This window comes from Ursus arctos, unplaced genomic scaffold (assembly GCF_023065955.2).
Source record: "Ursus arctos isolate Adak ecotype North America unplaced genomic scaffold, UrsArc2.0 scaffold_18, whole genome shotgun sequence".
NCBI lineage: Eukaryota > Metazoa > Chordata > Mammalia > Carnivora > Ursidae > Ursus > Ursus arctos.
In genome coordinates this window covers 55,507,080-55,521,468 of record NW_026622852.1, presented here as the reverse complement: position 1 = coordinate 55,521,468, position 14,389 = coordinate 55,507,080, and the positions used below count along the sequence as shown (strand labels likewise).

Here is a 14,389-nt window from a genome sequence, read left to right as displayed (position 1 = left end):
GGAGAGACAATTAAGGAAAGAAGAAAGGAGCTGGGCTCTGAGGCAGGATGCCTGGGCCGGAACCCTGGCCCTGCGGCTCCTCATTGGCTAACGCCAGGCCTGTTACCCGGCCTCCCTCCACTGCAGTTTCCTCGAGCCTGAAACGGGGGCGACAGGAGGGACCCTTCCCTTAGGGTGGTTGAAAGGATTAAATGAGAGGCTACAGGTGGAGCACTCAGACCCTGCCGGGCACATAGCAAGAGCTCAAAAAACATTAGCCATTACTGTCATTTAGAACCCAAAGTTCTCAACTACTCCAGTGGAGACAAATGCCCAAAATAGTGACACTAATCTCATTTGTCAAGTGGGAAACCTACTATAGAGATGTGCTTTGTGCAGGGGAGGTGGAAGAAGGGATAATTTATTTAGCAGTTGCTTAGTACTGTATTTTGGGTTGACACACATCTCGAGAATATGATGCATTCCCTTTTCCCTAATTAGCTATCAGCGGGGTGACGACTCCCAGAAATCCATGCGACTAGATTCTGTAATTTTTTTTTTTTTTTAACCAACTGTGGGACTATAAAGTTAATAAAGCTCTTGGGGAAAACCATTAAAAGTATAATAAAAAGTTTAATAATAAATCATTAGAGAAATATATTCTAAAAGGCATACAACCTCCAGATAATTCTGATTCCCTGGTATAAGAAAGCCACCACTGCCGCTGAACTCCAGGAGGGGTCCCTCCTCTGGAATGCCCACCTTCAGTTGCTCAGGAAACAGTGCCACGGTATCAGTTGTTGGGCTGTGTTTTCCCCATATTTCAAGTTGTGCAAAGTCTCCCTCTTCCTGAAGTTTTTAAACAAGCCTTTCCTGGATGGAAACCTAGGGTACTTTGTGCTTCTGTTCTCCCTTGTTTCGTTTTTGCAAATAGTGGCAAATGTGTAGGTATTGCCTGGGCCTTTAACAGTTTCTCGAGCTCGTCAAGACCCAGAGCCGGGCCTGCTCTTCATCCTGTGCCAAACTGAGACACTGGAGCACGAGCACATGCCTCTCCCTGGCCTCGCCTGATCTGGCGGAGGTGGGGCAACGGCGGTTTTGTTTTTTCTAGGACTCACCCACGCAGCCATCTTTATGAAGCCCCAATCCAATCATCTGTGCATCAAACCCTTCAGTGTCCCCCACGACCTCCAGGATAACGTCCCAGCTCCTTAGCCGGTTCAAACCCTGTGTGACTTAGTGCAGGCTCTTCACCCTCCGCTCTGTCCAGGCCTCTGCTCTCCTGGCCAACCCTGGTCCTCCCCTACAGCACCAACCTGTGGTTCCCTTCGTGCTTTCTCCCCGCCAAGTAGAGCTTACCAGTACCCCCCCTCCCATTCCTATGCGGTGTCGGGAGTGCCACACGCCTGCCTCTAATCTGGCACCTATCACACCACACTGTGGTTATCGTCCTACTGCCTATTTCTCCTCCTTAGCTACGCTGTTCTACTACCTAGACTAGCCGGAAGTAAAGAAGTCTATTTCATAATCCCAGGGTTAAGCCAGGGTCCAGCGAACAGAAGCAAGGAACTCAATAAATGCTTGCTGTGTTTTTAAAAAATCATGTCTAGAAAATATCCAGGAGTCCTCAAGGTGACCCCAAACCACATCACCCCCCACTCTCCAACACACAAGTGTCAGTCCCACCCCAAGGACTGATCTAAGGGGGCACAATCAACAGGAGTACCAGGAAGCCACTCTTGGTTTCTAGAACTAAAGAGCATGATCCTTTCCCTAAAGCGTCACTTCACATCAGCCAGAAACCATAATTTCCACTTTCCTGTGCCTCTGAGTAAAGGCAGCAAGGAAGTAACAGAGTCCCTAAAAGGCAAGTGATCTGGCTTCAGGAGTCTCCAAGCGTGTGCCCCACGGACTCCAGAGACCCACACTTGGGCCCCTTCCTCCCAGTCGTGGATGTTTCCATTCTTTTTCTTATCGAGTGGCTACGGGGAGCCTCCCCTCTCAGTCTCTGTCCATGTGTCAGTGTAATCGGTTCCTTTAAAGCAAGTGAAAACAGCACAGGTCAACACTAGGGGACACTCTGCCCACAGATAAAAGCTCAGATCACATCGGGAAGGCAGAGGGGGCTGCAAAGGAAACCTTGCTTGGCCTCCTGAACATTTCAAAGGACTTCAAATCTGCTGGAAAACTACAAACCCCACGCTTGAGTGGAGAGGGCAAAAGTCCTAGTTAACAAGAATGACCCGACGGTACTTGAGTTAGGAAGAAGCCCTGATGCTCCCTTCATGCCTTGTCACACCTCCATTTCCAGAACCAGAACCTGCTAGGAACACCCAGTGTACTTGCCTTTCAAATCTGCCAACAAAAATCCACATTAGAGTCAAATGCATTTTGGTCAAATCCCCTTCTTTCAAGACTTAGTTTTTCCTCCTTCTCTTAACTCTCAATAGGAAGTGATCCAAATGCCACACAGACGGAACGGAAACCCACGGCTCTGAAAGAATCCTCCACATAATGAAAACACTTCTCCAAATGACTCATCTTTTTACACCAGAAAACCACAGCACTTCTCGGCTCTCACTGTATGTGGAGGCACCGAAGTCGGGGAGAGGGACTGAACCCGTTGGAAAAAAAGGACCACAGAGGCCCAAAGAGGCGCTTCCTGGGCGCTGGTTACCCCCTCAGACCTGAGCGCTGGGGCAGGCCACCCGGAGAGCAGTGTCACCGTGCCCCGGCAATGACGGGCCGTACAAGCCGCGGCACCGTGAGCGGCGGCAGGCCCAGGCCTACCTTCAAGGTCTTCACGGCCACCGTCAGGCTGTATTTCTTCCACACGCCTTCGTACACCTCCCCGTACTGGCCTCCTCCCAGCTTGTGCTTCATGGTGATGTCCGTGCGCTCCATCTCCCACTTGTCGTAGTTGGGGGACACGCCGTAGACGGTGGGCTTGTTGCGCTTGGGGGCCGGGTAATGGAGAGTGGTGATGAGCCCGTCCGCCACAGTCGAGTGATGATGAACCAGCTCAGCCAAAGTGTTGAAGCGGCTCTCTGAGGAGACGTAGAGCTGAGGGAGACAGGGACAGCCTTCAGCCCACAGAGCACGCACAAACCCAAACAACTCCCGTAAGCCAGCTCTGCGGAGCCTAAGTCGGTGCACAGCAAAACCCTCAGATAAATGGCGCTCCACACGGGACAGAGTGTGCAGAACACTACCTGGGTCGTGTTTCTCTACACATGCTGTAATTTACTTGCTAAAGCAGAAAGATGCAACAAAATGCCTCAGGGCCTTTGTATCTGCTGCTCCCTCCGCGTGAAATCCTCCAGCCATCTAATCACCACATGCCTGGTGCTCTCTTACCATCCTGAGCCTGGCCTAAACATCACTGTCACTGCAGTCACCTGACCCGGTCAACACCTCTCTTACTTCTCTGCACTGTACTTGCCCTGCCTAGTTGCTCGATTACTTACTGTCAACACCTCCTAGAAGGTCAGCTTCATGAGGTCAGAGCCCTAAGCTGTTTTATCCTGTATCCCTGAGGCGGAGAATAAGAAATACACAACACATAATAGGTACTCAATAAACAAGTTACTGATTAAATTAACAAATAGAGCTTAGTGTCTATTTGCTGATTGGAAAAGAAAGTAATTTTTAAAAATAATTATGCTTATTACCTAAAACCTCTCATTGTTATTTGTAATTTTATAATTACCCAGAACTACACAGTAATCACAGATGGAAATCACTAAACAAAACATAAATCTTCTTCTCATTCTTACACCCTCAATTTGGGCTAAGTAGCATCAGGGGCCCAGGCTTGTCGACCCCAGCTGGATGCCCCTGTGGGATGCCCCTGTCAGCCACTCCAGGAATGGAGTGTGTGTGTGGTGGGGGGGAGGACTGGGGGGCTGCACAAAGGCCGTACAGCCTCCTCTACTGTGGGGAAGGAGAGGGGCTTTCAGACACCAGCGCACGCGAGCCTCTCTCTGAGATCTACAGTGGGCGCGAACCTACTGCGGAGCCCGTGCGCGTGTCATTCTCGTCGGACGCACCAGGAGAGGAGGAAGGGAAAGGAGCAGGCTGACAGAAAGCAAGTGTGGATGAGGACAGCTATCTTTTTTCTTCTTCTTTGGTTCCTTTCAGTGAGGTGGTGAGGGAATGCTTCTTTTGCAAAAAACAATTCCACATTAAAATCCACAGGGGACACAGGACTTCGGGCTCCAGGCAGACAGCAGGTAACTGAACCTACTAGCTCCTGAAGGGCAGCCAGCGATCGCGGAAGGCGGGGAGGACATTAAAAATCACGACTTGCCCTGACCACTGAGACAGAGGAGGAATACGGGTTTGGAACAGTGGTGACACGTGGGGCAGGAGGGAGAAAAAGGGACAGGATCAGTTGTATTACAGCTTTAGCTGTAGTATCTCTATTACTTCAAAACAGAGAAAGGAAGAAAAAGCCTGAAACACACAACAAGGTTGGTTATGGAAGGCTCCATCACTTCCTGTACGCTGGTAATATTAGATAATTAAAATATTTTAAAAGAAGAAAATATTAACAAATACATGAGTTGATCCCATTTATAACCCTCAAGAAGGTAAACAGAATTCTTTTTTTAATTTTTTGCCTGGGGAGATAGCATAAAAAGATTTTTAAAAACTCAGGCAAGGCAATGGCAAACTTCGACTTAGAGATTTGTAATTCACAATCTTTCTTTTTTTTTTTAAAGATTATTTACTTGAGAGAGAGAGAGAGACAGCACGTGCATGCACACAAGCAGGGGGAGTGGGAGAGGGAGAGAGAGCACCAGGACCCTGAGATCATGACCTGAGCCGAAGGCAGATGCTTAACCAACTGAGCCACCCGGGCGCCCATGTAATTTACAATCTTCCGGTTGCAATCCTCCTAAAATAAAATTCTGAGCAACCCAAGATTTGTCCAGAAAGACCCCATAGCTCTGCGAAACTTGTCCCTCTGTAAGATGGTGCCCCTCAATGGCAGGACCTTTCAGAGTGAGGAGAGGGCCCACCGGGAGGCCCTACTTACACCTCGGAACACCAAGGAGAATCTTAGTTTAAGTGAAGTGCTCTAGGGACACATCATGAGTCACGCTGAGGGCCCAGAATGAGTGCACAAAGGTGCTGGGGGAAGGTGGGGAGCAGAAGGCAGCACCGCTGAGCCTGCACTTAGCCTGATGTCCACACTGATGTCCACAGCACTCTTGTCAGTGGGCATCACAGTGGGATGTGGGGACAGCCCCTAATCCCGCCCCTGCCTGGAAAAATCTGTGGGCCGTCCAGTTACTTCACTGTGGGTGCCAAGTGTTCCAAGCCCTCCTCTTTTGGGGCAGCTCAGCTGACAGTGTATTCGCTACCATGGAGTGTAGAGAAGAGAGAAGAGCCTATCCAAGAAAGCACTGCCTGGAATGACAGCACCCCTCCCACCTCGGACATCACTGGCCCAGTGCGGGGCGCCAAGAGTCCGGCTCACTTGCTGGGCTCCTGGGGTTGGTCACGGGGAGAGCAAGGCTCATTACCTACTTCTCCCCGTCAGCTTGAAAAGAGTGCTCTCCAACCCTAGGATCAAGTTCCTTCCATGGCACAGAATGCTATTGGCTCCCCCAAGCCCTAGTTTATGCAGAATTTGTTCTTGGTCTCATCGGATTCCTTCACAAGCTCTCCTATTAAGAGATTTCAGAGTTGTGGGAGGTTTCACCGAATGGACCTACTTTATCCTTCTCAATAATTAAATTTACAGACCCTGTGACTTAGTTCATCTTTCAACATAAAATTTATATCCCAACACTTATTAAATATTAAAACTACTCTCCCTTCTCAAAGCTCCGCATAGCCACCTTCCAACAGTCAAGTCTGCTGGCTTCCTTCTGATTAGTTCTGGGTTTTGAGCATTTTGCTAGTGAACTGGGTAATCTGCATCAGGAATTCCTGGCATGTTCAGAGAAGAAAGTGAAATTAGCATTATGAATGGCATGTCACTATGCTATGCACCTGGTTACATAAACACTCTGGGTGCTCAGCCAGGACTGGGCTTCCTCCTGATCATGCAGGAACCCCAAAGATACGGCTTATCAACGAAACTCACCAGAAACAGCTTTCCTCCTGACAGCCAGACTTACCGGCTTATCAGTGCTCAGACCCGTGCCCCCTTTAGCTGCCTCGGACCCCAGAGTCCCACCCTGGATGTACTACTGGTTACAGGCTGCTGGGCCAGGAAGCAACATCACCCTGAGAGTGTCCCACATTCCAGCAGGAGGGCAGAACTTAATAATTAAGCAGTACTTAATAATGCTTGAAGTCTTCTCGACAAGGGAAGGTCGGCCACATTTTAGCAGGCTTTTCATTGGGATGCCTGCACCTGCCAAGCCACTGTCAGGGTGGGTAAATCATAAAATTCAAGAGGTTATACAGTTGGCCTATCCTGCCACCTCTGCTAAAGCTTAAGCCCAAATTCCATTCCTGTCAACCTGAACCTGTCACTTCAGCAGACCGTGAAAATAAACGTCACCTGGGAACCTCTTTGAAGAAAAGGAAAGACTCTATCAGGGGCTATAAGGAATTGTGGAACTTGACAGTGGCGTCCCACAAAAGTAAAGTGTAGACACAAATAACCAGAAGAACTGAAAATGATTCAGGCGGCGGGTGGTGGAGAAAAATCAGCCTTTAATTCCACTATGCTGGCAGGAGATTGTGAACTTGGGAGAAAGCACTGAGAAGACAGTCAGGTCCCAGGGGATGTGGAGGTTTTCAAGACTATAGAGACTCCTGGGCGCAGCCATGGCTCAGTTTGGTATGGCCCCTGCAAGAGTCCTGCTCGAAGCTCCCCCAGCCCTGGGCTGACTGAGCGGCCACAACGGCTGCTGAAGCTCAGAAACATGACAACAGAGGTAAGCCAGGGCCAAGAGGGTGGAGGCAGAAAGAAATCTTTCGGGGCCTTAGAGAAGAATCTTCTAAATTCAGTTGTTTTCTGAAGACCAGCTATTTGAAAATAAGCATTAAGCTTATGCAACCCCAGCCTGTCCCTCCTACCAACCTTAAATTTTCCCCTTAGAAATCCAAAAAGGATTGCATCAAAGCTCTGCTATGTGAGCTTTTTTTCAGTGCCGAGCCACACTGTCTCACGCGCTGCTGTAATACCTCCCCCAATACCTCTGATACTGTTACACTCATTCCAGGAATATGATCCCACCCAACACAGCCCCTCAAGTGCGGCCCTCATGGAGAGGCGCCTCTGCAGATGGCCGGAACTGATAACCCTGTGGGCCGAGACGTCTCCAGGTGCTCGGACAGCTGAAGGCAGAGTCTTTGCCAGGGAGGGAGGGAAGGAAGAAGGCAGGAGGCCTGGGACACTTGATGAGTTGCCCAGTGGTGGATACTGCCTGATCAAATGAGTTCCCTGCGCTCCCCTGGCACGTACCAGCTTTTAGACAGAGGGGTTGGCGTCCTCATCGGACGACTCTCGAATTCTGTGAATCAGGCATCCCACGCACAGGCCCTGCTCTCTCCCTCTGAACGGTATTTTGGACCAATCCCCGGCTAATGAGTTGTCAAACTAGATCATGCCTGCCTGAATCTGTTCCTAGGATGCTGGTTAAAAAACTCCAGGGAAAAGAAACTATTACCCTGTTCAGTACAAACCTCAACTGATCACCGCGGTACGGCACGGCTCGCCCTGGGTAAACAGCACAGATGGGACGCAAGCGGTCAGCTGCAGGAAATCACCTCCCTCACGGGCGGTGTGCTCCGGTGTTCTAATTCACGGGAGAGGGACCCTTGTGGGCTGAAGGCAAGGTTTCAAAGGGCCCCCCATCCTGCAGAATGGAACGACCTCGCTCCACATCTGGGGTAAGAACGAGGACCCGAAAGGCAAGCCGAAAAGGCTGCTCTCCAGTCACACATCAGCAAGCGGCCATGCTGGGTACAAAGACCTCTGCCATCACGGAAAGCACCAGATATTAGTAATAAGGACTTCGGCCAGAAGACTTTGAAACGTGTGGAAAAAACAAGAGAAGACCATTAAAAAGAGAAATATATGTGCACTTGTGTGGTACAAATGAATGTTTGAGGACAGCCATAAAAATGTTAAGAGGACTAGCCCTACCGCACATTCAAACATATCATACAGCCCTAACAATTAAAGTCTGATACTGGAAGAGTACAGAGAGTAGATCAACAGACCTAAATGTATACGTAAATTTGGTACATTTAAAATATGCAGGAAAAGATAAATTCAGTAAATAGCATAGGGATCCCTCAAAACATGACGCACGTACATTAAACCTAATGAGAGACCACGTTTACCCAGCAGGGGCAGATGTTTTCACAAGCCTGACAGTGCCCTGCTGCGGTGGAGGGAAGCATGCACCCCTGTTTGTCCTGGAGGCTCCACTCCTCACCAGCACCAGGGCGAGTAAACACATCCGTACAATTTCTACAGGAGGTAACTGGACAACATCTACACAAATTATAACGCACACAACCTTCAATCAGTTCTAGCAACTCACCTTGCATACACGTACACTGTACGCAAAGGATATACAATATATTCAAACTGCAGGTCATGACCCACATATGCACATGACCCACCCCACGTAAATGTGGTGTATTTCAAATACACAGGAAAAGATAAATTCAGTAAATGGCACAGGGATCGCTCCACACATGACACATGTACATTAAACATAATGATGGGAATGTGTACATATGTACACATACATGTGTCTATGAAATAAATTTAGTGGATTCTGACCAAAACTTTTTAAAAAATGAAACAGAACAGAACGGAATATGAACTATCAGAGTGCATTACATATAGTGAGGGTAAGCAGGGCTTCCAGAACCTTTCATTACCAGTGTGAGTACTGGGTGCTAATGTAAATGCTTTTGTATAGTGTGCCGAGATTATTTTTTCTAAGGTCTGAAAGCCCCCTCAGAGCAGCGTTATTTGTAACAGCCAAAGACGGGAAACAACCTAAAAGCTGACACGCAGGCAACTGCTTAAATAAATGACAGTCCAGCCACACGAGGCAGTCGTGAATAAGAACGAGGCGGCTCTAATGTGCTACCACGAAGCAATCTTCAAACAATATCATTAGGTGGGAAAAGCAAGACGCAGAACAGTGTGGAGTCTGCATCATCTGTGTTTTAAAATATATACATAAGTACAGGGACGTGTGGGTGGCTCAGTCGGTTAAGCATCTGCCTTAAGCTCAGGCTGTGATCCCAGGGTCCTGGGAACGAGTCCCGCATGAGGCTCCTTGCTTGGTGGGGAGCCTGCTTCTCCCTCTGCCTGCTCTGCCTGAAGCTCTCCCTGCTTGCGCATGCTCTCTCTCTCTCTGACAAGTAAATAAATGAAATCTTATAAAAATATATATATATAAGCATATACATATACCGGAGAACTCTGAAAGAAACTGGTCTCAAGGGTTGCCTCTGGGCAGGAAAGCGGAATTAGGAGACAGAATTCTCAACGTAATCTATTTTGTTCTTCCTCTTTTTTTTTTTTTTTAAACCATGTGCATACATTACATATTAATTAAAAAATTCATCCGCCATCTAGATCCTGCCCAATAATCCACCCATCTCCACCCTGGATGATGGCAATTATAGCAGGGTGGATGGCAGGGCCCAAGCCTGGTTCCATCAATCACACACTAGGTGATCCGGGGCAAGAAACCTCCACCCTTTTAAATCCCCAACTCCTTAATGCAAAAATGCAGATCACAGCAACCTCCGCCCTGAGGACCGAAGTGAGGTTTAAATGAGAAGATGCCTGAAAAATGTGCCGGCCACCAGGAAGAACCTGGAAAATGTTAATCCCTCCCTTCACTTCATGGACTCTTAAGCACTGTTCATATAAAGATCACAAAACTGTATATATCAAATCTTCTATAAAACTACAGTTTGGGTTTGGAAATCTATTGGTACAACGTGATCTCATTTGTGTTTATTTTATTTTATTGTTTTTTTAAGATTTTATTTATTTATTTGAGAGAGAGAGAGAGACAGCCAGCGACAGAGGGAACACTAGCAGGGGGAGTGGGAGAGGAAGAAGCAGGCTCCCAGCAGAGCAGGGAGCCCGATGTGGGGCTTGATCGCAGCACTCCGGGATCACGCTGGGAGCCGAAGGCAGACGCTTCACGACTGAGCCACCCAGGCGTCCCGTCATTTGTGTTTAAAAACTGTGTGTACTGTATGTACGTAAACGTATGCAGACACACATAAACAAATGTGGCTTTATTTATGGGAAGAACGCCACGTACCAGAATTATTTTGGGGAAGTGCTATTAAGGTGGTCTTTTACTTTAAAAAAATCCATCTATTATTGCAAGTTTATTCCCTGAAGATGAATTACTCTCACAATACGAGAATTTTTAATGTAATGTAGAATACCTAGCAGGTATTCCCACCGCCTTATGAAAGAGCTAACAACAAAACAAAACTCCAGCAGGGCAGGTGGACAGCCACACCAGGCCCCTGGACTTGTAACATCACACGATCGGTCCTCAACAGAGTGTCTTTCCTAGGCTAACGGATTGACGCCAGCTGTTTACTTGAAGATGTTTCCTTCAAGCACCTTCCCAGTTGAGATTTTTTTTTTTTAAATATTTTATTTATTTATGTGACAGAGAGACAGCCAGTGAGAGAGGGAACACAGCAGGGGGAGTGGGAGAGGAAGAAGCAGGCTCATAGCGGAGGAGCCCGATGTGGGACTCGATCCCGGTACGCCAGGACCACGCCCTGAGCCGAAGGCAGACGCTTTAACGACTGCGCTACCCAGGCGCCCCCCCCCAGCTGAGATTTGTTGTGATGACTTCTCAACCCCAGCGGCAGGAGCTCGCCAAAGGCTAACACCCCCCCAGCCCATCAGCTCCCCCGACTGGCGTTCCCTACCTTGCCATCGGAAGCAGTGTTGATCCTGTAGTGGTACACCCTCCCTTCGTATCTCAGCGAGATGGACCTCTGGCCAGGACTGCTCTCGCTCTCTCGGACCAAGAAGCTGCCGTTGATCCCACTGCTCAGCAGGTACTCGGCCGCGTTGCGGGACACAGGCCCATGGTACCAGGAATGTTTCTCCAGACTGTTGACTGGTGTGATGTAGTTGCTTGGGACCCACCCTTGGCCATTTTTGGTTTGGGCTTCACACCATTCCCCATTGTGATTGTAGCCTAAAACCCGGAGCTTTTCACCTTAGAAGAGAATCAAATCAGACATCAGCTTTTAAAGGCTGGCTTTGTTTATTCCCATTTGGTCTTACAGGATTACTGAAAATCTCCAAATTCCTAAATACCTACTTCCCTTTTAACAAATCCACATAAATATATGCATTTATAAGTATATATAAGAAGAGTATACATTTATATATGAAGCCTCCTGCTTGTACTGAATATAAGAGAAATACAGAGCTTGAGTTTTCATAAATTTATTACGTTTACTCAAGTGTTCTGTTCCCAACATAAGGAAGTTTCCTAGGGAAAAAATACTTATTCTTTAAAAAAAGAAAAAGCGTTTTCAGTGTTTGGTTCAGGCGTTCTTTTCACTATGATGCTGTGTTTTTCCTAAGGACTACTGTATAGGAACTCTTCTCCCTAAGGAAAAGTGGCTCTCTTATAAAAATGCTGGGTGTTTGTTTCTTTTGTTTTGTTTTTTGATGTCTCTGCATTCCACACTTTAAGGCTGCTCTTTCACTAGGCAAAGGGGTAGCCAGTCAAGCCACAGTTTCCCCTGATTTCTGTCTCTTGCAAGCACCAGCAGCGGTCCACAGCCTTTTTACCTTTAGTTATACTTAGGGTGTTGTCCCCACTGGCCACGAAATCATACAGTGCAACGAAAAGGTTGGGGTCATTTTCACTGGGGCCAGCAAGAAGGTTTTCCTTGGAGTTCCAACGAGCTGCTTCACTAAGACCTTGGGGCTCAAAGTCGGATGCTACTGGCCTCTGAAGGGCTTCTGGAAGACAAAGGGGAAACAAGAAACAGGAAGAATTGGGGAAAAAATTAGTTCTATTCTCAGGAGCAAAAAAGTCTGTTTCCATCATTATACACTTCTAAATTTATTTCATTTCTTAACATCTACATGCAATTTGTATTAAGAAAGGTGGTAAAATAAAAATGGACTCTTCCCTTCCCAAACCTTGTGAAAAATATTGAGTATTTTCATTCCAAGGTGGCAATCACTGTTCCCAAATAGCTTTAGCTTTTTAAATTCATTAATACAAAATGAACTCAGTTAAAACTGGAAACAGTCCATCCTCATATGTCTTTGCCATTGCTTATATATAACAGAGAATGAAAGTTTCTTTAAAACATTTAAAAACACGTCAAAGTTAATATGTGCACATGATTTAAAAATCAAGTAAGACAGAAGGGCTTATGATGAAGGACAAACACCTTCTACCCCACTCTCCTCTACACCCAGAGGCAACAGCTACGCTTTGGGCAACCCCTCCGTCTCTCTGAGGATAAGCTGGGTTGCTTTACCCCTGCGCCTCTCCCCCCACGGCTCCTGTGCCAACCTCTACCAGTTACCTTTGCATCTCACTAACAGACTTGTACACACTTTCTTTCTTGTTCTCCAGCTATACACAGTGTCTTTCAGCTATTTACTTCCCAAGATAAGAATATTAACATCCTACTCTTTCTTCCAGCTCTCTCTCCACTCTCAAATATGGCCTTCTTTACATTTCTTTTACTTTGTGAAAACTGGTAAGTTTCTTTTACTCTGTAATAATCAAGTCCTTCATGTTTCATATAAGTAGATTGGAAAAGCTGAACACCAATCAACATCTCTTATGTTAAGAACATACGGCTACTGTTTACTACAGGGTCAAATGGTTCGTTCTGGAAGTTTCTTCTTCCTTTTTTTCTTGAACTATGCTCAACCTTACTAGAATTTCTGTGATATACATGAGAGTTCTTTTTAGCCAGCAAATGTACTCCAAGTAGGTCTTTTTTCCTGTAAGATTTTATGTATTTATTTTTTCATTTATTTACTTGAGACAGAGACAGAGGGAGAGAGAGAGCTCACACAAGTGGAAGGAGGAACAGAGAGGGACAAGCAGACTCCATGCTGAGCAGGAGACAGAGTCTTAGAAGGCGGTAAGAAGGTCTTAACAGTCATAGGATATTATGGATTGAAATCTGAATATTCATTTATTCAGGAAACTACAGTGAGAAATCAAACTTTATAAAAGGAGGGAAAGGGGAAAATTCTAATTTTGCCATATGTGTAAGCCAAACCCAAATGGTAAGAAAATTATTTAGGGGCGCCTGCACGACTCAGTTGGTTGAGTGTCAGACTCTTGGTTTCAGCTCAGGTCATGATCTCAGGGTTGTGGGACCAAGCCCCGCCTCAGGCTCTGCACTCAGCAGGGAGTCCGCTTGAGATTCTCTCTCTCCCTCTCCTGTTGCCCCTCCCTCGGCTACAATCTCTCTCTCTCAAATAAATAAACCTTTTTAAAAAAATAAAAATAATGTTAAAAATTATTTAAATGTTCACTCTTTATGGATTTAGAGAACCCCCAAACATCTTTTCTTGGGCAATAACACCCATCTCGGGGATGGCCCTGATTCTGCAGTATTCACTTCCCAAAACAAACAAAACAAAACAAACCACTGGAGACACCTAAGACATCTGAGGGATGAGGCTAACCTTACAGAAACATGAATGGAAAAATTTCAGAAATTGGATTTCTTTAAAATACCTCTTTGGAATAAACTGATACAACATAGTTAAGATTTTATTTGAGATAGAGCTAGAGAGAGCATGGGGAGGGGGCGGCAGAGGGAGAGGGAGAAGCAGGCTCCCCATTGAGTAGGGAACCCAATGCAGGGCTCGATCCCAGGACCGTGCGATCATGACCTGAGCCAAAGCCAGATGCTTAACCGACTGAGCCACCCAGGCACCCTAACAACGGTCTTTCAATTCTAGCTTTTACACTACTGACTGAAGTAAACCTTCAGGAATTATTTTTGCTGAAAGAGTAAATCCCAAATTATGTCATTACTATGTTTGGTAATCTCACTGTATGAATCATAAGGACAAAGAGAAATTCAAGGAAGAGGGTCTGTAACACTGTCACTTCCTAGAGTGTAGAAAAGCCTTAGTGATGGGTTAGGCCCCATTGTTTTGAGTATTTTACATGGGATCTAAAAGCATGCCTAGCACCATCGTGATCAAGGATCGATCAATTAACCAAATAAAGCCAGTTAAGGCAGAGAATTTTTTTTTTTTTATTAAAACGTGTGATCTACCACCCCCACCTGAATGTGCGTTGGTTTGCTGGCCTTGACTGCAGGGACAAGGCCTGCCCTCTCCGGGGTGGGTATGTGATGAGAGTCAGAGCTTGTCCCCATCATCTGGCTTCCAGCCTCGGTTCCCTGCAGGCCGAGGGAGAACTTG

At 46.7% G+C, this 14,389-nt stretch overlaps 1 protein-coding gene across 2 annotated transcripts in view; it reads right to left on the bottom strand.

The window, feature by feature from the left end:
* The window catches only part of ABL1 (ABL proto-oncogene 1, non-receptor tyrosine kinase), a 132,829-nt gene that overhangs the window by 19,175 nt on the left and 99,265 nt on the right, over positions 1 to 14,389 (bottom strand). For both annotated transcript variants that reach the window (XM_026514196.4, XM_026514197.4), the window contains exons 2-4: positions 11,765 to 11,938; positions 10,885 to 11,180; positions 2,770 to 3,042 (exon numbers count right to left, since the gene is read on the bottom strand). In XM_026514196.4, the coding sequence (XP_026369981.1) occupies positions 2,770 to 3,042; positions 10,885 to 11,180; positions 11,765 to 11,938 (743 nt within the window). The remainder of the gene's footprint in view (positions 1 to 2,769; positions 3,043 to 10,884; positions 11,181 to 11,764; positions 11,939 to 14,389) is intronic.